The 27,049-nt window shown below is 37.6% G+C and overlaps 1 protein-coding gene across 16 annotated transcripts in view; it reads left to right on the top strand.

Moving 5' to 3' along the window:
- MAGI2 (membrane associated guanylate kinase, WW and PDZ domain containing 2) overlaps positions 1-27,049 on the top strand; it is a 758,260-nt gene that overhangs the window by 514,327 nt on the left and 216,884 nt on the right. For all 16 annotated transcript variants that reach the window (XM_068669894.1, XM_068669893.1, XM_068669891.1 and 13 more), the window contains one exon: positions 4,825-4,904. In XM_068669894.1, the coding sequence (XP_068525995.1) occupies positions 4,825-4,904 (80 nt within the window). The remainder of the gene's footprint in view (positions 1-4,824; positions 4,905-27,049) is intronic.

Raw genomic sequence — 27,049 nt, 5'->3', positions numbered from 1 at the left:
AATTTTAAAATGTTATGCTACTCCCATGCTTCACATGCATGAAGCAAAAACGGTGAGATCCTTCATTCACTGCTTTGAAAATTAGGAATTTGTTGATTTTAAGGTAGATTCTAAGGCATACCTGGTTGATTTTCCAGCATCCATCTCTCAGCACAGTCATCCTAACCATTAATCAAGATGATGGAAATTGTGTAAGCATGGCCTTTCTAAACCTGTCCTTTAATAATGAGGTATGGTTATTGCTGAGTAAAGGAACAGTGGCCAGTGGAAAACACTGGTGAAGCCACAGTTGTATTTCTCACAGGATGCTTTTGCTGCATCACTTCATTGTTACTCAGCCAGTGACAACTGCTTCAACTGCTTTTTTGTGCATTTATTCCACAACTGCTTACTGTTATTCATCTGCAACTCATTCATAACTAATCTGCAAATCCCCAGTCCCTTTTCCTTCTGGTCTGTCTATAAGACTCCCAAGAAGGACACACATGATTAGATCTAGTGGTAAGGCAAACAGGAAAAAAAACACTGTGCATTTCACAGGATTTTTAGTGCTTAAGAAATATTAAAGTGTGTACATCTTATGCATCAAATATGTGTTAAAGTTACTTTTGCCATTGATATTAATTTGGCCATTTTACTGTTCCTTCTGTCTTCTTGTCCATTGTTAAAGCTTTCACATCAAGGCTTTTTTTAATTGGATTAAGAACTCTTTGGAAGCTAAATATTGTCTCCCTTTAGCTTCTACAAATTCTAGTCCATTGCAGAGCTGAAAAGGGAAGAGGCAGAGCCCTAGAGCTCAGGGGAGGTGGCATCTTTCCTGAGATGTCCCTGCAGCCTGGGACATTCAGCAAGCCAATGCCATGAAGCTTTTGTTCTTCCTCTTATTCGTATCCTATCCTATCCATGTGGGGAAGAAGCTGCCTCTTTTGTGTCTGTGTAGCTGGCTAACCCCAATTCTAGTCCTTGCTAGAGGACAGATAACAGGAGGTTGTTCTGAACACCGGATGTGCTAGCACAGCACAGCCTATGGGAAGAGCGATATCTTTCCAAAACCTGCAACTTGAAAGCTGGCACAAAGGAGGCTGGAAGAGGACCCTGCCAAATACATCTCCTTTGTAGAACAGAAGTAGAAATGTACACCAAACCACTACACTGTAATGTGGGACTACTTATTGGGCTCCTCACTTCAAGAAGAACATGGAGGCCCTGGAGCATGCCCAGAGCAGGGCTATGAAGCTGGTGAGGGGCCTGGAACACAAGTCCTATGGGGAGTGGCTGAGGGAACTGGGGTTGTTGTGTCTGGGGAAGGGGAGGCTCACAGGAGACCTTATTGCTCTCTACAACTACCTGAAAGGCAGGTATAGGGAGCTGGGGGTCGGCCTCTTCTCACAGGTAACTAGGGATAGGACTTGAGGGAATGGCCTCAAGTTGTTGGAGGTTTAGGTTGGCAATGAGGAGACATTTCTTCTCAGAAAGAGTAGTCAGGCATTGGAATGGGTTGCCCAGGGAGGTGGTGGAGCAACCATCCCTGGGGGTGTTGAAGGAAAGGTTGGACGTGGTGCTTAGGGACGTGGTTTAGTGGGTGACATTGGTGGTAGGGGGAGGGTTGGACCAGATGGTCTTGAAGGTCTCTTCCAACCTTAATGATTCTATGATTCTGTGATTTCCCTCTTTTACTGAGAGCAGAACAATTGTAATCAAATCTGTGCTCTTTGTAGGAGTGTTTGTTGTGTACCTGGTTGATAAACAGACACAATTAACTCTAAGGACAACGCCGATGGAGTGGTAGAGTTGCTGGAAGACAGGCTGGGTAGATTATGCATTCTTTCAGATAGGGACAGTCTTCAGAGGTTTTCACCCTGCATTGGAACACCTGTCTTTTAAAGAACACCTGTATTTAAAGTCCTATTACAAGAGATACCATAAATGTTCTGTATGAATGATAAAGTAGAGAGGCAGAGCAAGGGAGCAGGCATGGAAATGTGTAAAGATGATACAGATAATTTTGAAAGGTACTTTGCTCCTTTGCATGTTACAGAGAAAAGTTCCAGTGGACAAATTTTCCTTTTTCTAAGTGGATGAATGGATTTGAGAGACAGGCAGGAGAGGAGATTAAGTGCTGTTCGAGCTGATCTAGATGATATGCTATCTTCATTCTCTGAAATGTTGCTGCAGACTGAAGGATCATTCCCCTGTTGGAAAAAAATAATAATAAAATAAAATAAAATAAAATAAAATAAAATAAAATAAAATAAAATAAAATAAAATAAAATAAAATAAAATAAAATAAAATAAAATAAAATAAAATAAAATAATTTGGGTTTGGTTTTGTTTGGAATGGCCTCAATGCACAAAGCTGTAAGGCATTGGTCCTACTGGCTTTATGAAAGCCACTTTTATGCTGAAAGGAAGCATAACTCTTTGCTTGTTGTTGCTCTTGGATTCAACAAAAACATGGAAGGATATAATTCAAATAATTAACTTTTAAACAATAATGCTGAATTGGGCTAATTTTCAGCTTGCCACCTGTCTTTACAGAAGCCTGAAAACTCATTTTAAGCCTATTCATGAAATGTAAAGGGGATTTTCAGGGCTGGTGAGATGGTTTGTTCTGCTGCTGTGTGGTCTTGTAAGGAAAACACCGTCCAGCTAGCTTGCAGCAGTCAGCTGTTAACACAGCCTCTGCCACTGTCTTACTTAATCGTGGTAGACAGTCCCTTGATGTCTCTGTGCCTGCGTTTTCCCACCTATAAAACAGGGGAGATGGTTTTTATTTACTTTGTGAAATGCTTTGAGATCCATTTTATATCACAGCAAAAATTACTAAGAGTAGTCATATATTTTGCTCTTTTAAAACCATAAGGAACAATCTGTGAATCATCTTTGTCTCTGCAGCCAGTGGGGGTCCCTACAATCATTCAGAATTAGTAGTTGGGAGAGAGTGGCTATTGCACAGACATGCCCATGCTCCAGAGTTGTGACTGCAGCTTGCACAGGTACACCAAGCCAGCGCTAAGTGATGGCACTGCTAATGGGGCACTCGTGTTAGTGCAGAGCTTGGTGTGTGCTGCTGGCTGCACCCAAGTAGCTGAGAACATGCCCGGCTGATCAGCCCACACTGAGCTCCATACTGCTGCATTGACATTCCTGCCAGTATCTCCGTTAGTTAATTTAAAGCTAGCTCAAGTACGTCTGCGCAAGCTGCAGTTAGGCTGTGACTGCAGTATAAAAATACACCCTCCAGGAGACCACAGGCAGACAGATCTTCAGAGAAAGTGTCTTACATTTGCAATCAAGCACAGTCTGATGGCAACATTTCAAATTTGCCTTACCTTTAGTTTATTGTTCTTCTGTAAATGCAGCCATTCTGCCAAAGTAGGTGAGGGTTTCATTTATCCTATTCTTCTATCATGAATGGTGTTTTAGACTAGGACATGCTTAAAACAGGAATTTTCATTTTAGCTGCCACTTTATCCATGCATGGCTCTCATCTACTTTTTTTTCCCCATCCAAAATGTGTAGGAAGATTTAATATTGTCATAATAATGTTGAGAGGTAGTTACTGTCACTCTGTTTTCAGAGACAGAGAAATCAAGGCAGAGGAAAAGTTACCTGCCAATGATTAAATAGCAAGTCAAGGGAGAGAAAGAACTGGCGATAAACTTTTTTTTTTTTTTCTTTTTCCTGGGGGAACTAGTGATGTTTCAGTCACATGGACTTTATCAGTGAGTTACTCACCAATTCCCAATTGCATCCTAATCCACTTATTTTTCCAGTTCCCCTGTTTTTATACACCTTATGCTAATGTTTGTAAGGGAGTGTCTTAAGTACACTTTAAAATGACATGGCAAATTAATAATAATCTGAATAATTCAGTACCATATAAATTGTATAGAACAAGCATCCTCCCGGGATGTATCAGATAAATAAAACATGGGTTAGAATGGACTCTGAATAATGGTATTATAAGAAAAACATCTTAAAAAATAAAAGAGGAATGATAATATCCTTTTCTGTTTTACAGTCTTCCTTTCTTAACATTTTTTTAAAATTGCTCCAAATTCAAACATTTATGGTAAATGTATACATTGAAAAAATCCTGTTTTTAAGTCTCATTAGCTGTGTTAAGTGTCAATTCATTTGGCAAAATACTCTCCTAGAAAACAGTTTGTACCAGTTCAGTGCTATTTCGTGTCTGATTCCTCAAAGATCTATTCTGAGTATAGAAAGGAGCCACATGATTCATTCAGCTTGTGCATATCTATTTTATCATGATAGAAGGATTATCTATGGAGACATAAAGGTTTGTTAAACAAAGTATCATTAATCACTCTGTCCGGAAATGTAGACTTTGCATGAGCATGCTGTAATTTGCATTAGTTTTCCTATGCCTTGCCAGTGCTGCTAGCAAGAAATAACAAACCTGTATTTATGAAAAGGACAGGTTAAAGATGAAAATAATTCTATCTGAAAACTGTGAGAATGGTACAGAATCCTGTCGCCTGCACTCGTTCAATGGGAGAACACTGTATTTGTAATAAATTCCTTTTGCTCTGGATGAGTTCTGCATTTTCAATGAGGTTAACTTGGCAACATTCTAGTTGATTTTAATAAAAATAGCTGCTTTGAGGACAGGGAGCTGAGGTTGCCAAATTTACAGCTGCCTTGCACAATTACTCTTACACCTCCTTCAGGGCTACTTAGAACCAGTAAGCAAATTAAGTGTATCGATTGCAATTTTGTTGGACTAACCCTTTTTTCTTAAGGAATAAACTTGATTCCTTTCAGTATGTGTCTGCTCAGAGTGATCTCTTTTCTTTTCAGCCATAACACAAAGACAACATCATGGCTGGATCCACGACTTGCGAAAAAGGCTAAACCTCCAGAAGAGTGCAAAGAAAATGGTAGGTTATTAAGTTTTCCTCGCTGCTCAGAGGGGATTTGCCTTTGTGTGTGTGTGTCTCTCTCAGTTCTTAGAAAAATCAGGCATTTGGGAGAATGATGAAAGGTGTTTAATTGCTGCTTTGGTTAGAAGCCATAAGTGATACCAGTTCTTAGCGTGCCATGTGTTTCTGCTTTTTATTATCCTTTCTGATGCTATCCAAAGCTGAGGATCACAAGTGTGTTTTCTGCCTGTTGTGTGTGTGACTCCGGGACTGACCTTCTCCCTCATCTCCTACGGAGAACTTTGGTCTGCAGAACAGAATCCCTTTTCGGATTCTGATCTTTTAATCTACAAGCGATTCAATGCATAAGGGAAGCTAGCAGCACCGTGGGAATATGAATATTGTTTGATTTGTATTTAAAGGTACAGTGCTATGCTGTTTAGTAGCCAATTTAAACAAAATAGTGTCTGATAAAGCAGGGTGTGGGAGGGAGAAAATAGATTTTTAAATAGTCTGTCTGAGTTCATGACTGGATTTTGGGGGTACTGCATCGTTAATGGTTTAACATTTATTAGTGTAAATAATACCGAGGATGCTTAAAGGAGCTGTAGCTGTTATACAGGAGAGGGGAGTATATCAACAAACTCAAAGAGAGATATGAAATAATACAGATCTCATCAAACTCACATGCACTCAGTATAATTTTAATTTTTTCTCTAGTAAAGTTTCAGGAATCAAAATCATTTAATAAAGCCAAAGTAAAGATGTATTGTTATGCATTTTTTTCTGGGCAGTTCTTTTTTTGTTGTTTAATAGTTCACTGTTAGTTAAATCAGACAGTTAAGAAGCAATGATTTCTAAAGACTGCTACTTTTTTTATTTTTGTGAAATATAGGGAAATAAATGCATGCATGTGAAGTTCATTAATTCAAAGCATTTTAAAATATTTTAAATTAACTAATTGTATTTCATATACTGCATCTGATTTATTTTAAATTTTCCAAAATACATTAATTTGATTAATGTTAATATTATTAACAGGGAAAAAAACAAAAACCCTCAGTGCCATTTTTGGTTGATAAAGGGGTCACTGAGGAGTTGCTGGCTGTGTGAAATGTAGGGTCAGCGCTTTGGTATAGACTGTTCCTGGTTTTTGCAAACAGCTTCATTTTGAAAGCCTGCTGTATTCCAAAAATCCTTTCCTTATTTCAGCAGCAATTCTGACGTTCTCTTCTGACATCAGAAATTACATGTCTGAATGATTTTGTGATGCTTATTCCAGCACTTACAACACTATATACTGGAGTAAAATTTACAGTGAACTGAAACATAACAAGGGCACAGAAGTTTTGTTATAAATCTCTCACATTATTTATATGAAGCTATATCTTTGCCTGCTCCTTAAGGAATACTAGTGTAAAAAACAAAACAAAACAAAAAAAATCCAGCAATATCTATGGAGTAACATATCACATAGTTACTTGGAGTCAATGTTTTTGTTTTTGTTTTCTCATAGCTGTTTTATACTGAGATCACAACAAATATTGAATTATTATTTTTTTTTAATGAATCTAAAACAAGTTGAAATGAAGATCAATTCATTAAAGAAACTGAATTATTTTACAGTAATTTGAGTACTAGATTATTGAATGACTATAATGTGCTAGGTCATGCTGTTCTTTTAAGAGTTGCTTAGCTCATTAATGCAAAGTACATGAAGGGAACCATAAAAGACTTTAGGGAGACTCTTATGTTGTTATAGAGGCTGTTCTTGCAACATCTTCTCTTTTTCTAAGGTTCTTCAGTTGCTCAAAAATTGATGTCGTGGGTTTTTATAGATATAGATATAGATATAGATATATATTTTATTTCCAATACCTACAGAAGAAAAAGAAAAGGCTCTTAAAACGGCTAATATCCCTTAAAATGACTAATATCCTTTAAAATGACTGTACCTTGCCACTGAGGTCCAACAACAGGGTGTTATAGCACATTGGGATTTGAAATTTTTATCTAGTTTTAATGTCAGATCAAGGAGTAATTTCACAAGTTTCAGCTATGGCTTGGTACATGTTTTTTATGCCAAATGTCTTTTCTGTTACACTTCATGATTTATTATGGCACATTTTTACTCATACAAAATTTTAGAAAGACATTGGTGCTTAAATAGGAAATTATACTTACCATGCTTCTATATTATTACCTACATAAGCTTAAGTTTTTCACTGACGTTCATTTTGCAATATTTGAAACTTGTATTGATTCACTGAGATACGTTATGATGTACTTATCACCTATCAGATTCTACCATCAGGTTTTCATCAGAACAACCCAACTTACATGTGCTTCTTTCAGTGCACATCCTGCCAAGTTCTCCTTCTTCATTCCGCCACCAGCACACCATTTTGACCTCAGACAACATCCAACCAATATCCAATATTTGAGTCCTGGACTAGCAATATTGAGTGGCCCATCTCCACTCTTCAACTTTCAGCTCTTTGATGTTCTTTTGCCAGATACTAATTCTCCATTTCTTCATGTTCCCAAGTTTCTTTATCTGCAAATCCCAGTGCTTTTCTCTTCTCTCTGAACCAACCTTCCAGCACATCTTGGAATAATTTTTCATGTGCTTTTTCTAAAAGATTGACAAGCTGTACGAAGCTTTCTTTGCCTTCGTTCTATGGACTCTTTCTGTTTTCCGTTAATGATGCTCACTGCTCTTGCCCCCTTCGCAGGTCAGGCGGTTTTAAGGGCTGATTTTTATTTCTGTCACTGTCATGACCTTCTGTGTGAGTTTCAGAAAATTACTTTTACTTCTGTTCTGTCAGTTCTACTTAGGTGGTACTTCTTTAAAGCAAGAACTGCTTCTTGCTCTCTGTTTATATGGTGCTTATTTGAGTTTCATAACTGTTTTTCAATAAACAGAATTACCAATATATATTGCTGGCAATACAAACTACACTATTTTACACATTTCCAATTTCCTGCAGAAAGTCTTGGTTTTTAAAAAGTACTATTTTTTTTTCTCATGAAAATATGAATAAAATAATTGGATTTGTTTAGTTTTGAAAACTTATTTTAAGTGATTCTTTTTTTTTTTTTTCACATGAAAAATTGTTAACCAATTTTTATTTGTAAATAAACACTATAGTTCTGCCCACTGTGAGCCTGATTCCCCAGTTGCTACATTTTCTGTAAAGTCATATTACATAGCAAACTTGGATTTGCATGATTACAGGTATATTTTGCGAGTGGTCTGCTAACAGATTCTGTTCATTGAGAGAGAATATGGAAAAGAATTACAAGTCCCTATGTATAGAAACATAGTTTAATACTGAAAGACAACTCATCCTAAATGACAGAACTGTTTTTTTAGAAAGTTCAATTTTAACTAAGAATTGTAGTAATTTAATTTTTAAAATTCTTCAGTCCGTTTTAGGAAAAATTCCATTCTGGAGAAAAGTGAACGCTTACTTCTTTATCTAATTTGGGGGTTAAACAGATATTAAAATTTCCTGGGATCTATGAAGTAGAATTTAATTTAGTAGATTACTAATCCACCCCAATCAATATTCTCCATTCGTCTTTTTAATTAACCTTTTAACCTCATTAACTTTTTTTTTTAATATCAAACTCTTTTCTTCTATTTCTTCATTTTCAAATTCAAGTAAATTCAAAAGTATAAATAAATTTTTGATTTAACCTATCAGTCATCTGTCATCTGCCTATCCATCTCTATACCTACCAACTTGACTGAAAAGTACAGATTTTTATTTAGGGTGAGCGGAGTTTCCTTTGTACTTCATTGACTGTGCATATGAAGCTCATATGTTAACACCTGTGCATAGACAAACTACTATGTTTTGGTGTCTCTACCTTGAACTGAACCCCGACCTCACTATCTCATTTTATTGGATTATCCTTTCCTCCATTCCAATTGGAATTGGTGGAAAGGCCTTGCAGAGGGATCTGGATAGGTTGGAGAGCTGGGCGATCGCCAACCGCATGAAGTTCAAGAAGAGCAAGTGCCGGGTCCTGCACCTGGGACGGGGAAACCCTGGCTGCACGTACAGACTGGGTGATGAGACGCTGGAGAGCAGCCTAGAAGAGAGGGATCTGGGGGTCGTGGTAGACAACAAGTTGAATATGAGCCGGCAGTGTGCCCTGGCAGCCAGGAGGGCCAACCGTGTCCTGGGGTGCATCAAGCACGGCATTGCTAGTAGGTCAAGGGAGGTGATTGTCCCGCTCTACTCTGCGCTGGTGCGGCCTCACCTCGAGTACTGTGTGCAGTTCTGGGCACCACAGTATAAAAAGGACATGAAACTGTTGGAGAGTGTCCAGAGGAGGGCTACGAAGATGGTGAAAGGCCTGGAGGGGAAGACGTACGAGGAACGGCTGAGGGCACTGGGCCTGTTCAGCCTGGAGAAGAGGAGGCTAAGGGGAGACCTCATCGCAGTCTACAACTTCCTCGTAAGGGGGTGTCGAGAGGCAGGAGACCTTTTCTCCATTAACACCAGCGACAGGACCCGCGGGAATGGAGTTAAGCTGAGGCAGGGGAAGTTTAGGCTGGACATCAGGAAGGGGTTCTTCACAGAGAGAGTGGTTGCACACTGGAACAGGCTCCCCAGGGAAGTGGTCACTGCACCGAGCCTGACTGAATTTAAGAAGAGATTGGACTGTGCACTTAGTCACATGGTCTGAACTTGGGTAGACCTGTGCGGTGTCAAGAGTTGGACTTGATGATCCTTAAGGGTCCCTTCCAACTCAGGATATTCTATGATTCTATGATAATTGTTACAGCCAATATCTTTGTGCAAACTCACTGCCATGCACTGCCCCAACTCTCACTGTCATGCCAGAAACACACACATTTATCATTGTCCTCTTCATCTTCTCTTCTAGTTGAGTCCATTAGCTCATGCTAGATCTGACATCTCACATTGGACATTTGCTATCTGGAGTCCTCCCACTAATTTTCCCTACTCTCTTTAATAGCAGTACTTTTGGGGCATGTTTTCCTTTTCCTTGTCACCCAAGCAGCAAAGTATCCTCTCACTGCTCTGTATGGTACATGCAGTACCATGCAGACAGAAGAATTCAGGAATTCAGTTCCCCATCCTTCTTTGAGACAATGTCATCACCACAATCAATCATCTCTAAAAATCTTAGATCTACTGACTAAATTCAAAGTTATAAGGGTGATCACTGATTAGGCTATCTGTAATCTCAAAACTATAACTAACTTGTGAAAGCAAGACTCTTTTACATGAGCAAATAGGATGGGTTTTCCTTATTTTTTTCTGAAAATTTATGAAGTATATTTTTAGCTGGAAGCATCACTTGTGTGACACAGGAGTACCTTTGTTCACTGCATATTCAGTTTGTAAACCTCTTTAAAAGGCACTGAGATTTAGGGGAAAAATATTTTAAAATCATTCTATGTTATGAGTGCTTTAACACTGAAGGTGTTAAATGATCAGGTTCTTTCTCAAAACCTGACCATTTAACATAGCTGGTCTAAGATACTGCCTAACCATTCTTCACATACTCCTATACTAATACTAGAAATAGCTGAAGTCCAACAATTAGACCGTAGCTGAATATTTTGCTTGTTTTGAACAAGTGTTCCTTCTCCATAAACCGTGTATCTCTGGTAGAAAGACTCAGACTTTCAGTGATGTAGGAAAATTTATACAGGCAACTCTATCGTTATGTTTCTACAAATGTAAACAAGAATATAAACCAACTATTTTCTCAAACATCTCCAAACTTTGCTAAAATTAATAGGCCTTCATATCATTAAGTTCTTTGACTGTTGGCCCAAAAGAAACAAAATCTAAGGCTGTCTTTCTCATCTTACTTACATTTAATACATTCTGAATTTCTTGTTAAGCTTTTACCCATCAGAACCTCCAAGTCCTTCTCCACAGTGTTGCTCTCAGTAAGTTCTTCCAGACTGTATTTCTGTCTGAGATTGCCATGACCCAAGTGCAGAACCTTGCACTTGGACTTGTTGAACTTCATTAAGTTCACATGGGCCCACTTCTCCAGCCTGCCCAGGTTTCTTTGAATGGCATCTCTTCCTTCTTTGAACTGCACCACTCAACTTGATGTCATCTGCAAACTTGCAGAGGGTGCACTCAATCCCACTGTATTTGATGAAGATACTGAAAAGCACCAGTCCCAAGACAGACCCCTGAGGGACCCCTGAGAGAGACTAGCTCAGCACCAGTCTCCACCTGCACACAGAACAATTGACCGCTGCTCTCTGGGTGCGGCCACCAGGCAAATTCCTTATCCACACTTCAAAGGTCCTTTGAAGGACCTTTCCTTTGAAGCCAATTCTTTATCCACTCGTCAAAGGTCGACCCTTCAAATCTTTATTTTTCCAATTTAGAGATTAGGATGTCCCGTAGGACCACGTCAAAGGCCTTACAGAAGTCCAAGTAGATGACGTCAGTCAGTTTTCCCTTGTCAACTGATGCAGTTACTCCATCATAGAAGATGACCAGATTGGTAAGGCAAGGCCACCAGATCGTTTAGGAAAAAAAAAAAAAAAAAAAAAATTAATCAAAAACTCATCCTACTCCAGTACTTAAAAAAAAAATTGCTGTTCTTTTTTGAATTTGCTATCTGATACTTTTCTTCTTCCAATGAGATTATTTATATGGAATAAAAATAACTAATGAAATGAAAGAATAAATAATTGGCTTATCAGTAATCTGCATAATTTCTGTCTTGTGTTGAGCATTTTGAAAACCTGTTGGCATTTGAAATTGTTTTATTTATAAATTATTTTCCTTTTCATTTCTAAAGAGTTTGCAATGGAATATATAAAACAAGAGTAAGAGATAGTCCCAAAGCTGAAGCATTTGGTTTCCTATTTTGATTCATACTGAATACTTATCAATATATTTTACTTCATCAAAAAATGGATGTGACTCAGACTGCTTTATGACACATTTTTTTCAGTTCTTTTAACCGCATTTTTTATTATGTACACAGATTTTTTGAGCATTTCAGTCATGATCAAACTCTAGAATGTCTGTGTTCTCATACACCTCCTTCTTTTTAGCAAGTACAAGCGTCTCTATAGTTGAGTATATCCATAACTCTATCCAAAATTGCCACTTAAATCACAAACTTATTAAGAAATAATTTGTCATTGTTTAGCTGATTCTTCACTATCATGTTCTAAAACATCATCTCTTTACATTTTCACTTTGTAGATGCACTTGAGTATAGGCATGCTGGTTTAATGAGTAAAGCATTATTTGACTCTTATGTATGTTTTCATTGGAAATCAAGTTGTGAGCTTTTGTCTTGTGTAGATACTGTTTATAGGTGCCAATGCCCACTAGTGGCTATTTGTAGTAAATATTCATATGCAAATAGGTTTTCATTTGTCTGAAGCAGTAGCAGCTTTGGATTTGAAACCAAGTCTTCCAGTTCTTTGTGGTACAAAGGAGTGGGAGCTTGTTTGGTGGATTGGGCTACATCTACATGTATATCAAAGATTTACAGGAGACACTTGTAGAACAGTACAGGTAGAGAAAGAAATGAATGCAGTAGGAAATGCCCTACCATATTGAGTGGGCAAAGCATCAGCAGGATATCTTGCAACTCCAAATTAAGCCCTTGTTTCTGTTGAATAAATGGAGCCCAATGTGAACTAGGAGAGAAGAAAGCTTCTGGGCTTTCTTTAAAGTGTGACCCTGAACACTGTGTCTCTCGAGATGATATTCTGCTCGTTGCTACTGTCTATTTTTTTTCTCTGTGAAATGTAGAGTTTTGTTTTGTTATTATTTGTTTTTAATTATCATTTTTGTAAGCTGAATTTTGTAAACTGAGAGTCCCTAAGGACTCTCAGGTGCTTTCTATCAGAAAGCCCAAGCAGTAGCCAAGGCAGGGGACAAGGCTGTAATCCCACATATTTAACAGCACATTGTAGTCTCTTCATTTTATGTATAAACTTTCATTTCCAACTGTCTTTTCAGGTTCCTCTCTCTTTCTCTGGGTGAACATGATAAAAATTCTACAGAAAATGTAATCATTCTATGATATCAAAAAAAAAAAAACAAAAAACAAAAAACAACAACAACAACAAAAAAACAGTCATTTACTAGATGAGTAAATCAAAACATAGAAATATCAATAACCAAAATACGTTGTTCTGACAAAATTATTTAATTAAATAATATATTAATATATTTATTATATAACTACCTGAGATAAATATATTAAATATATTTATTATATAACTACCTGAGAAGAAGTAGCTTCAGGTTTTCTTAGATTACCCTATAGTATTACATCTACCAGAAACTGCCAGTTCTTCCCATGCTCCCAGGTTCTCACCTGCCTTTGCAGGTTTCCCAAGTACCAGCAGGGCAGCATGTGAGCTCGGGGCAGGTCAGGCTGGGCCACTCGTGCTGATCAGTTTGTGAAAGCCACAGGTACCTGCTGAGCTCATGGTGTAACCTTCTCAAATGCAGGGCGCCTAAAGGGCATCTTCCCCTTCACAGTTGCTGATTTTCACAAATCATTTAAGAATGTATTTATCTTTGAGGCATCTGTGCCTCAGCTAAATTTAGTTGAAAACCAGCAATAGATTCAGACCTTAACAAAGGGAAATGGTGAACAGACAGATAATATGAACCCATAAAATTCATTTCCCTGGGAAATCAAAGTAGAAAATCAGCTTCAGAAAAGTAGTGTTTGCTTAATCAAAATAAGAATTCCTGAAATTATGCAAGTTATGATTGATACCTAATGCTAAGTGTTAGTTACATTATGTGTTAAATGGTACCATTTATTCCACTGTAGTCAAGGGTCTACCAGCATTACTATTTTAAACCTTGTTTCCAGGGAATTATGTTTGATGTTGGAAATATGTTGAGGAGAGTCTCTTTTTTAGACTTTGTACCAGCATAGCTTAATTGCTTTCTTCAAATGCTGGAATGTTGTTATTTATTAAATAGGTCACTATATAAAATAATGCCTTTATGTGCAATGAGACATCACTATGCACATAAAAAGACCTCTGCCTATTTCATTATTAGTTCATATGTGTATATTTCCAGGAAAGCTACCTTGCAGAATTTTAGTTTGATGTTAATTTAAAATATGACTAAGCCACAGACATGAGTATTACTAAATAAAGGCCGCATTGCCCGTCTCTAGCATAGTTTTCAGTTCATGATACATGACAGCCTTGCAATTCACAAAAAGTTAGTTATCATCTGCTGTCTTTTATTGTTCCTGTTGGCCTCAGTTAATAACCATTTACCACACTGAAAATACTTTCTGTCTATCCATCTGTCCATCTCATAAGAAACTGCAGAAATATTCAAATTCAGTTTAACTCTTCTTCTGAAGCTGTTTGGAGGCTGGAGTCCAAATATTAACCCATATTCTCCATAGAAAAATACAGGATTTACGTCTCAATATGTAGACAATAACTGATTACAAATGGCAGATAAAGTGCAGTACTGTCATAATGAATGAGAGATGGCCAAAGAAGTACTTCCTTTGAAAGGATAAAGCAAGGGATTCCCCATCATAAGTGGTATGGGCAAGTACTGGCTATATCTGGTATTTGGTGACCTGGTGCCAGAAAGGGAGTCCAGATCCCTTTGGTTGGGAATTTATTTTTGGGTAGGGAATTGAATGCAAAATGATGAGTCAGAATGGCTGCACCATGAAGAGGGAAACAATTAAAGACAGAGCAGCAGAGAGGTTGATCACATGCTTGCATCTCAAATCTTGATCCTTTCCAGAGCCTTATATTCAAGGCTCTGAAATATCTCCTCTGCCTGAGCCAGAGCCTGACCTCCTCTGAGGATGCTGCTTATACATGAAAATAAAAATAAAAAAAAACAAAAATAATAGTAATAAAAAAGCAGGGACCTATTTATTTTATTTTAAAACACACAAACTTTCTCTGTTGCAGTCTAGAAAAAATACTATTCTGTAAGCGTAAAAAAAAAAAAAAAAAAGCTCCTCTGCCAGATGGGTTGCAGAATATAGTGTCAGATTCATCAATCCAGAGAGAAAATATAAGAGCAACGCAGAGCACAACATTGTCTATAGACCTTGTAAACCTTCTCCTCTGGGATATTTTGAATTGCTGTTCCAAGGACTGTTGCTTTTTTCCCAAGGGCAAGTAAGCAATGCTTGCAGACTTCAGCTGAGAGTGCCACGCACAGATGAGTAATTTTGCTGCAAACTTATAAAACTGTTCTGCAAATGCTTTTCAATTCAGTCATCAAAACCCTTCGTACTACAGGCCTGAGTCACTTCTGAGTAGGGACTGCCCATCATGCACTCCCACCTGGTGACTTTGTGATACGAACAAATGACTAGGAATTAGGAAATGGATTGACAGCCTACCAAATTTTCATTTTCAGTTATGACTTAAATGCAGGTGTTTCCAGATGATAAGGATATTGCACCTTTATACTACAGAGTTCTTGCTTAGAACTCTATTTTGCAGTTTACGAACCCCTTTTAAATAGCATTTGATGCCATCAATTTTGTAATGGAGCTGGCATTACTTGTAATAATATTGATCACAATGAATTTTTCCTGCCATTTAAGTACATATTGAACATGCTATTTTTTCAGCTTCGATTTACAATTTTGGATTTATTAAACAATAACCAGAAATCCTGTGAACAGTTGTGATGTAGAGCTTAGGGATATGGTTTAGTGGGGACTGTTAGTGTTAGGTTAGAGGTTGGACTCGATGATCTTGAGATCTCTTCCAACCTAGAAATTCTGTGATTCTGTGTGATTCTGTGACCATTTGGAGGGTATTTTATGCTAACAATGCCAGATGGACATTAACTGACTAAAAAAACCCTTTGATAATAAAGTCACAATAATGATAAAAAAAAATAAGAAGGGGTGGAAGTTCATTAGTGGTTTTTGGTTTTTGGGAGTTCAGAAAATACTTTTCTGGACACTCTGGCACTGGTTGCAGGGACACAGCTTATATGAGTACATCTTCTTCACCTTAGGGTAACACTGAAGACAATAAAAGACAAGCTATTCACATGTACGTACCCTGGTTGTCTATGCTTCTGGGCCAGCCCTAGGCAACTGGGTGGTATCTCTTGGGGGAAACCTGGGGTGCAGGAGTACTTCCCTGGAGCATGCTGGTCATTCTGACACATAAGTCCTTTAAGCTGTAATGGACTATTAAGTACTAGGTCGCTTTCAGAGCCATTAAAGTTTCTCACTATTGCAGATATACAAATCCCTGTAGAGTACTAACCTTGATCTTAAATAGAGCTGATAATTGTAAGGACAAGAATGAATATAAGTGAGGAAAAAATGTGTGTTTTCCTTGATTGTTTAGCACTTGGCTGTCATGCACTCCCTGCTCCTACTACTCATTTGGATTGTGTGTTTAACTGGGGAGATCCCCAGGATCTATAGTCAGACTGACAGTAACTCTTCTAGCAACCTGAGGATTTTAAATGTTGCTAAATTCAGGCTGAGGAAGCTGCTAGCTTATCTTGTGGTCTTTGATGTGGAAAATCACAAGCTTTAATTCATGACGTTACTAAAACTGGTTCTATGAACCAGTGTCTTGCAAGCACACCCTTTGTGTGGTTGGAAACATATTTGCTTCTACAATGTTCTGAGATTCTGAGCTGAGATATACAGTGTTTATACAGTGTTTATAATAAATATCCAGCGTATGGAGTGCAGCATGCTCATTGGTGATATAAAATATAACCAACAATGATTTTTAAATGTCAATAGATATGGCTTTTTTTGTAAAACCTTGGCAAATTATTATTTAATTTTTGAATAAAAAAAGTGACTGACTCCAAAACAGAGCCAGCAAACTCAAGCTAATATGTGAGTATAGTTTAAATTACACTGCAACTGCAATAAGATCCAAGGCTACATGACCACCAAATGGCTATGGTAGCTTGAGTTTCTGCTGGCACTGCTAGAGCTCCTCACATCCAGTATCCTTTTTCCACTTTGCTGCCAAGTTAACTAGCTAATCTTAAGTAGTTTTCAACTGGAATATGTAACGAAATTTAGAGAGGGAGAGAGAGGGATTTGTAAACTCATCAGGAGAAACGGGGACAGAGGTTTAACAATTCACATTTTTAGTGAGCTATAAATTGGATTCCACTCAACACTGAAGTGAATAGCAAAATTCTTACTGACTGCATGAGGTTGATTTTTGCCACTGAAATACAAGCATTGTGTGGTGGATGCTCCAATGTGGAAAATTCTGAAAGTCGTTTCACTTAGAAATGAATTCATAACATCATATTTAGTAAAGATACCTAAGGCCTTAATGCAAATAAAGAACAAAAGGTTAAAATTATTACCGAAATATTATTTAATCATAAGTAGAAATCAGACTACATGATTTTTGATCTTATTCTCTCTATAGCCTTAATCCTTCAGTCCTTGACTTTTAAATGGCAAAGAAGCATGATAGGTTTAACAAAGAGGTCTTGTGAGATTATATTCATTACAATTTGGCAAGCTACCCTCATTTTTATTTTTTCTTTTCCCTCTGTTTTGTTGTTGTTGTTTGTTTTGTTTTGGTGGTGTTTTGTTGTTTTGTTTTATGAAAGCTCTTGTTTTTAACAGAGATCATTAATGAAAAAGGAATGGCAATCTTCTTCTTTTTAAAAAATAATTTTCATAATGGCCTCATTTTAAATTTCATCTAGAAGGTCAGCAATCTCATTGAATCTAGAAGTTAAAAAATGATTTGATGTTCTTGACTAGAAAGTTTGCCTTGTTGTACAGACCTGTTGGGTATTTCCTGGCAACCAGTTCAAAGCACATTGCTCCCACATGAGAAATATAATGGCTCACTAATATCTCTAGTATCACTCACTATTTTTCAGATACTTTGAAAGGCAGATTATTTGTCATTTTTTTCAACAGTCTTTGATTGTTTTTTCTAATAATATAATATATTACGTATTATATATATATATATATATACTATATATATTAGTATATATATTCATTCACTGAGGAAGAATCCAAACTGTCCATTTGAATTTCACAAAATAAACAAATACCACATGGTTTCTACTTAGTATTAACTGAATTCATTATATTTATGAGTCTCATTTTCTTTTTATTTTTCTAATATGCTTTAAAATGGTTTCAGTAGTTTTGCTTTTGTGAGACCTCTGCTTTGATTCTAGCCCAAGCTCCTCAAAGTGAGAGCTGGAGTCTTTGTTAAATGGAACTGGAAAAAGGCTGTCTGAGCATATATGTCCTGTATCTAGCTTCAGACTCTAAAGCAGCATTTTAGAAAGCCACTATCTTTCATGCAGAATAGACACAGTTGCAGATAAGCGCTCTTTGTAGGAGACAGAAAAATATTGTGGTAAAATTTCAAACTTTTTAGAAGGGCACCTGCCCAAGTGGGAGGTATGCATAGGTTTTTAGTATGTGGGTCATGGCTGACATAGAGCAGTTGGGAAGGGAAAAACTGCATTTTCAGTATTCATACTGGAAAGCTTTGGAATAGAATGAGTGGCAATAAAAGGTGGAAAGAATAAAAGCAGAGATATGGAGAAAGTGATGCAGGCTATGTAAAATGAGATTTGGATTTGCGATCCCTTAGAACACTAGAACTATTTCAGCATAGAAAGATAGAGAGGAAAAAAAATCCCTCTGGACATGATAAAACCCTGAGCCTAGTAAAGGTGGAAGTAAAGAAATGGTGAGGCAAATGGGCAACATGCTAGAATCCAGATGGGAAATGTAAGCCCCGATGATACAATTACATTTTAGGATTCTGATTGAGAAAATTGGTTTCTTTTAAGCGTTTTTTGTTGTTGTTGTTTGTTTGTTCATTCGTTTGTTTTAAGTCTAATTAAATTCTACAGAATGCAGCCTAATGTTTAATCAAAATAATAATTTCTGATTACACATTATGGTGAAGTGTTATGCCTTTGTTGTCTATGTATTGTAAAAATGAAAAGACCATAGAAATGCAGAGGGCTCCCAGATAAATGTAGATACTCACTATGAGCAAATACAGATGAGCCACACCTACATATCTGTATACATGCATATTTATCTGTAGACATTCAGGCTGGATCCTGGTCACTCTTGTGGCAGCAGACTGGGATGCTGTGGGGTTTCCATTTACAAAGCAGTAAAACACAGTTCTTATGTTGGATCATCTTCCTTGTGGTGCATGAAAGAAGAGGGAAAAGGTCATATGTTTTACTATCAAAACTATTAACAATGATGCAAATCTACACTAACAATTTTGTCTGAGAAATGATTTATTCTAGACAACATACCACTTTTGATAACCTGCATATTTCCTGTGTTAGCATTGTAGTGACAGTGTTTGTTCTGCTTGACCATGGAGGTAACTCAGAGATTCTGCAGCTTCTTTTATCAGTATAGTTAAATGTATTGCATATTGGACAATGTTTCAGTGTACTTTTGCTCAAATGGATTTTGAAAAATGTGTGATTTTTTTCCAATTTTATAAACTGTGATTACATCTTTCAGCTCTGACAGCATCATGAAATACATGAGTTGGCCTGTCCAGACATTGTGCTAGTTTGTCAGAAAGAAAAGGGGAAGGGAGGGATATAATTTTTTGTTAAAAAAGCAGATACCTTTTTATTTTTTCAGTCCCAGGTGGATATCTCTCATCTATTTTCTCTTAAGTAGTCCCTGATTTCCCCATTTTACAAAACAATTTTTTGCATATGCAATTCATAATTATAGCATATCTTCTCTATGATAGCACTTGCACTTCGAAGAGGAAGGTTTTCCCTTACAGAAGCCCACAATTCTGCATTTTTTTGCTCCTTTAAAAAAAATTCAGCGATTCCAGCTCTCCTGTTACAGAAATAGAAATATTCTATCCATTTGGGCCTACAGGAAAGATGGAGAGGGACTCTATCAGGGAGTGTAAAGATAGGACTTCAAACTAAAAGAGAGTAGGTTTAGATTAGATACTAGGAAGAGATTCTTTGCTCTTAGTGTTGTGAGGCACTAGAACAGATTGCCCAGAGAAGTTGTGGGTACCCCATCCCTGCAAGTGTTCAAGGCCAGGCAGGATGGGGCTTTGGGCAACCTGAGCTAGTGGGAGGTGTCCTTGCCCATGACAGGGGAGTTGGAACTAGATGATCTTTAAAGTCCCTTCCAACACAAACCATTCTATGATTATGTTTCTCTTTGTGAACTTTTTGGAGTTTCTGTCCAAAAACCACCGAAAGTAATTGTGTATCACTTTCAAAATTAACCAGTTGTAGAGATACTACAGCAATACTTCTAAGACTGCTGTATCATAGCCACATGCAGCTACTGAACATGAATGTCTGCCACTGCTCTCCCAAGATGGAGCTTGTACTTTTCATACTATGCCTTTTGCATAGCTGTCAATTTACAAATTTTTATCATCATAAACATGGCAAATAATGTCAGCTTTAGCTATTTCTGGACTGATATATTTTGAATACTTAGACACTCATGTTTTAAATGTTCTAATTTCCTTCATCTGGCTAGAAGAATTACTTTATTTCTTTCTGGTTCAGCTACAGAGCTAGGAAAGCTCTGCCTTCATTATTTTTTTGAGGCATGGAAAGGCTGTTTTGTAGAATTTTCAGTCTCATTATATTTTCAGTGGGTATAATGGGGGTCCTTAGGCTATTGCAGGTCGTAGCTGCCATTGGTATTCATTAAAATTGCCATTTTTTTTCTGGTGGTCCACTTTGTTCAAAGAGATGTTTCAATGTCTTTTCTACTCCTCAGTTGTCTATGGTCAGTTTCTGTGTCATATTTCTACTTGGACATTCTGTCCCCACCTCTGCTTGACCTATTTTGCCTCTTCACAACTCATATAATATGACTGTGTTTTGAAGGTATGCATTAATATACAAGACAGTACACTGTTGCTCTGATGAATACTGAAAAAGATACAGAAAGTCCTTAAATTGTATGGCTCCCCACTATTAAAATATCTAATACCAGTTTAAATATCAAATACCAGTTTACTACAGAGGGGACTTTCAAAATTGTTTAAACTTTCTGTGGTTTATCCCCTTCATGTTTTTGTTTTTCAAATGCGTGAAGGATATTGTCATCTTAAGTGTCTTCTCTCCATACGTCTGTTCACATGTTTCCTATGACATCCGGTTAGCGTATATTCTCATAGTGCCATATTTGACACTACACAAAGTAGTTCAAATTACTCATTAAATGTGGGTGTTAGTTTTTGAGAAGTTAAATTTTATTTTTGGACTTCTGTGGGTCTAATGTTCTCTTTTGTTTTACTGGATGAAAGTAAATCAAATACCTACTTATAAAAGAGTAGACTGATATACTAAGGAGTAAAAGCAAACATTTTTTTCCCCTTAATTTTAATCCTGTCAGGTATAAAGTTGCTAGTTTAAGGAACATTTCCTTTAGTAAGGAACTGAAGTATCTATTCAGTCTGTGCTATCACTGGGTAGGCAAATGAAGAATTGCAATGAACTGGTGTGAGTCTAGGAAGGTAATAAGCATACTTTCATCTCTTTAAGATTATGAGTGGTACTAGTACAAGAGAAAAAGACATCTGGGAAAGCTGGCTGGCAAATCTTGTTGCTAAATTTTTAGGTTAATATTGAAAGAACCATACAGATTATATTTTTAAAGAAGCCCAAATAGACTCTCCATCAGTGAAAGGACACGGGGGACTGCTCCAAAACCTACTGAATGGCTTCTGTTGAAATCCACTGAGGAGTTTTGGATTAGGTGTAAAGATAAAAAAGATCTGTAAGAAGGAGGTTTGCCTTTTTCTCAACAGTGTCCCATTATTGATTGACTTGAAGGGCTTCCTATTCAGATGAGCGTGTTTTTGCCGAAATTGTTTACGCAACAATAAATATTGCAATTATGTCTTAATTCTTCATGAATATTCATTCCAGAGAGAAAAATGTGCAATCCACATTTAAAACTTGAGTGCAAACAATGTTTATTCCAGATAGTGTATGCATTTATGAAATTTTCTGTCTGTCACTTCTAATGGATTTTCAAAGACCATGGCATTAGCCATTGACAATTTATGCCTGATGGCCCAATTGCATGTATGCTGGCTTTCTTCTGGTGATTACTGGGACACTAAAAAATAAAAATAAATCAAACCCTTTTTCTCCTCTTGGAATATTGTTTCTAATGATCAGGTTGATAGAAAGGCCAGCTAGGATATTTAGTGTGGTCAGGATATTTTGTTATTTAGCTCTTAATCTGAGAAAGATAAGTAATGGCAGATTCTTATACCTTTCCTGGGACAGCAAATATTCCCCATTTTGCCACTTTAATTGTTAGGCATCGTTATTACAAGTACAGCAGGCTGTGTTTCCATTTGAAAAAGTCAGTAAGAAAAAATTTAAAAGGTTTGCTGGGGGGAAAGGTAAAGCAGATATTTAAGTAATACCCAAATTTACAAAAGAAATACCTGTGTTCTTGTGGTGGTTTCACAACGATAAGTAGCTAAACACCACCATGCTACTTCCAAACTTCCCTTCATCAAAAGGACAGAGAGAGAAAAAATATATATATATATATATAATATATATATAATATATATAATATTATAATAATATATATATATATATATTGGGCTGAAATAAAGACAGGGAGATCATTCACCAGTTACCGTTACAAGCAAAACAGTCTCAGTGTAAGAGAGATTAAATTTATTGCCTATTGATAACAAACTAGAGCAGTGAGAACTAAAAGAAACTAAAAAGCACCTTCACACCACCCACCCGCTTCTACCTCCTCCCCCTGAACAGCACACAGGAATGGGAAGTGGGGGCTGCAGACAGTCCATAATGCACCATCTCTGCCATTCCTTCTTCTTCACTCTCTGCCCCTGCTCCACATGGGATCCCTTCCATGGGATGCCATCCTTCTTGAACTGATCCTGCGTCAGCTTCTCACAGGCAGCAGCTCTTCAAGAACTGCTCCAACATGGGTCCATATCAGAGGGTCCATGCATCAGGAGCAAGGACCCTCACAGGCAGCAGTTCCCCCCCACAGATCACCTGCTCCTGCGTAGGCTCCTCTCCACAGGCAGCAGAGGGTTGTTTCTCACTCTCCTCTCCCAGCTGCTGTTGCACAGCAGTTTTTTTCCCTTTCTTAAATCTGGTCTCCTAGAGGCACAACCAACGTCACTTACTGGCTCAGATCCGGCCAGCAGTGGATCCCTTCGGAGGCCACTGAACTGGCTCCTATCTGACATGAGGCAGTTTCTGGACTCTTTTACAGAGGCCACCCCTGCAGCCTTCTACCAAAACCTTGCCACTTAAGCCCCAATAGTTCCCCAAAACAAGACTTGCCTTATAAAGTTAATTATACTCCATATTCCTATTGCATGTGCTATGTTGTTGAAATAAAGAATTTGCACATATTTCAGAGTGTATTCACAGTTACTAGTATGGTCAATGCTTATACTTCAGAAGAATGTGAGGACATGCTAGTCTCATGTCCTATTGATCTAATCTACCTGTTCTTTCCATTCTAATCACCATAATTTCTGAGCCGCTGATTCTCTGTTTTGCTATCCTTCTCTCCTTATGTATGCAGATATCCCACTGATGTTGCTGTAGGGAGCTATATAAGGAGAGCAGTATACTGAAATTCATTATAATCATGTGCAACTGAGAGGAGACGTTTGAAATGGGAATATCGCCCTTTCATCTTGTGCATTGCCTTTCATATTGCTCAGTGCCCATCAGCTGAAATTTTGTATAGACTTCTGCTGAATTTAAGGTTGAAATAATGCCACCATAGACTTGATCCTTCTGAGAACTGAGTCTCAGCTCATTTTTTAATCATTATGTGTGGCCAAATACTAGTTTATCTTTGCATACATTCATGCACATAGAATTCTGTAACAGCAAGAAAAGCAAGATACACTTTTAAACTGGTTGAAAGAATGGTAGATTTCTTCTTGCAGTTTCTTCTTCTATGCAATGTATTCCCGTCATTGTAAATCATTGAGTTTAATGCCAGAGATACATTTTCTTCACAAACTTAGAGCATTGCCTTTGGGAATTTCTCATCAAAGGAGCTGAACTATAAGGATAACTGTGATCAGTTGTTCCTAAACTGCATAGCTTGTACAATGTGGACTGTTGTCATGCTGTGAAGAGAGTCCCTGATGAGAGATGACAAATTCCTTACTACTGTTAAAATTAAAATAATATATGGCTAACACTGAATTGAAATAAATGTAGAATACCTAACTTAGCTTGCATTTTACAGAATGGTGCTAGTGTCATGGGCTTTATCCTAGTTTTAAGTTGTGCTCTTCTTTGTAAAGTGCTTTGACACAAAAAATAAAATAGATAAAAATAAAAATCTTGGAAGATAAACAAAGCCTACTCAAACTTTCTGTACGAGAATAATACACTAGGCTTCTATAAAAACAAGTCTCTACACATGCCTTCAGGCATGTTCAATCTTTATAGTTTTTGTGGACTTCAGTCAAAACTAGGAAAGTATAGTCCTACAAAAGGTATTATTACATGTCTGGATGGCTAGCTGTAGCTTCTTGGTCTAAACATATGTGTGGTAGTGACCAGAAAAACTAGAAATATAGAATCATAGAATGATTGGGTTGGAAGAGACCCTTCAGGATTGTCTAGTTCCACCCCCCCTGCCATGAGTTGGGACACCTTCCACTAGATCAGTTTTTCTAAAGCTCCATCCAGCCTGGCCTTAAACACTTATAGGGATGGGGCATCCTCAGCTTCTCTGGACAACTTGTTCCAGCATCTCACGACCCTCATAGTTAAGTATTTCTTCCTTACATCTAATCCAAATCTAATCTCTTTTAGTTTAAAGCCATTACCCCTTGTCCTATCATTGCAGCCCCTGACAAAGAGTCCCTCCCCAGCTTTTCTGTAGGCCCCCTTCAGATTTTAGAAGGTTGTTATAAAGTCTCCCTGGAGCCTTCTCTTCTCCAGGCTGAAAAACCCCAACTCCCTCAGCCTCTTTTCACAGGAGAGGTACTCCAGCCCTCTGATCATCCTCATGGCCCTCCTCTGAACTCACTCCAACAGGTCCATGTCCTTCTTACGTTGGGAGCCCCAGAGCTGAATGTAGTGCTCCAGGTGGGGTCTCACAAGAGCAGAATAGAGGGGAAGAATCACCTCCTTTGACCTGCTGCTCTTGCTTCTTTTGATGCAGCCCAAGATACAGCTTGCTTTCCCCATTGAGGAAAATGATATGTGTAGTTTTAAAGCTGCTTTTATTCCTGATCAAATGAAACCTGTTTTTCATTCTATATTACCTACCATTCAAATTGTTTTAAAAATAATAAATACATTATTAAGTAAATTAAAGTTATTTCTCTATAATAGAATCCTAGACTTGGAATTGAAATAGAATAAGAATTGAATTAGAATGAAGTTGAAGTAGGATTCTGGAGATTTTTTATTGTAAGTCCAGAGCTGAAAGTAAGTTGAGCACTGTGCTAAACAAAGATGAGTTTATAGTTTACACATATTGAAGAAAACAAAGCAAGAACATAAGGTTCTTCTACTGGCTGGGAATAGCTCTCTGCCTAACCTGTGTCCTGTGTCTGAGTACTGCTTGGAGCAGATGGTTGGTAAAAGGCTACAAGAAACCAAGCAGGCATAATCTTCTCCCTCTCACACCTTCCTACTTACTATTTCTCAGCATCTTAAAGTAATCGTGAGCTGGAAGATGCCTAAGGATCAATGTGTTTAACTATCCTTTATGAATGTGTTTAATTCCTTTCTAGGTCCATTTCAGCTCTCCTCTTTCACAGACTCCTAAGTTAATGAGATCCACAGTTCAGTTATGTGTTCTGTGGAAAAAAATAATACATTCTTTGTTAGATACCTGCTTGCTGATAATTTCACTAAGTATTAGGTGTTATTAATTGTGCTTATTTTATCATGAAAAATACTAAATAGTAATTACCTTTACACTTCATCCATACCATTACTAATTATATATACTGTTATCAAATCTGTTTATGTGATTCTCTAGAAGGAGAATCCCAGTTCATTAGATCTCCCTTTGCAATCACAACTTCTTACAAGCCTCTGATGATGGAGACTGTACTCTTCTGCACCTCTGCTAGCTCTGCTATGTGTTTTTCAGGTGGGATGGCCAGAACTACGGGCAATATTCAAGATGGGAGTGCACTGTTGATGGCATAATGATGCTTTCTGTTTTAGTCTCAGTTCCTTTCCTGAAATTGCTAATGTTTTGTAGTGTTCTGTTTGGTTTTTGTACACTGCTGGGCTTAAGCAGGTGTCTTGAAGATCTTTTCCCTGGGTGGTAATAACTACTTTAGAGCCTGTCATTACATATGTATGTGTATGCACAGTTAGGTTTATTTTTCCCAATGTGCATTTCTTTGCATTTATGGAGATTAAAATTCATCTGCCATTTTATCAGTCAGTATTATGAGATTGTTCTTCAGCTTCTCACAGGCTGCTTTAATTTGATTATCCTGAATAAGCTTTCAAAGCTTGAAGCAATTTCTCAGAATCAGGAAGGTGACCTCAGAATCAAAAGATCTTAAAAAAGAATGTGTGGCAATTTTTATTTACCTTTGATTTACTTGATCCTTTGAGATAACTATTTGCATACTTTTATCCACCAGTGAAATTGACTAAAACTATGCTAAAAAGAAATCCAGAAAGGCAGTTAATATAGTCATATTATTTCTGAAATGGCAGCATGGTAACAGCAGCTCAGTTTAATTAGCTGAATTGAATTACTATGCAGAAATGAAACCAGCTGGCTCAACTTAGCAGCATCAAAGTGGGATGTTGAAATCCAAGCCTGGACACCATGGGCTCTTCGTAGCTGTGGGCACCTCCAAAGGGTATTTTATCTCACCTTAGCTTTTATGCTCAGTCAGACAGATTTATCTTCTGACACTCGTGTCCTCCCAGGTGGTTGAGAGGGGGTCGGTGGGGATTGACTGTGAGTGGGAATAACACGAAGACCTTTGAAGTATGTGAGATGCTTCACACATTGTTTTTGGCAAGCACCAGGGAAGGTCTGCCCATTCATAGGTCCTGAGGCATCTAACCAGGGCAGGAGAAATTAGCTTAGTGTGGGGGCAAATTGGCCTGACACATCAACCATGACAGCCACTGCCT

Source organism: Anas acuta, chromosome 1 (assembly GCF_963932015.1).
Source record: "Anas acuta chromosome 1, bAnaAcu1.1, whole genome shotgun sequence".
NCBI lineage: Eukaryota > Metazoa > Chordata > Aves > Anseriformes > Anatidae > Anas > Anas acuta.
Note: the sequence above shows the minus strand (reverse complement) of the source record. Positions and strands in the feature narration are given on the sequence as shown.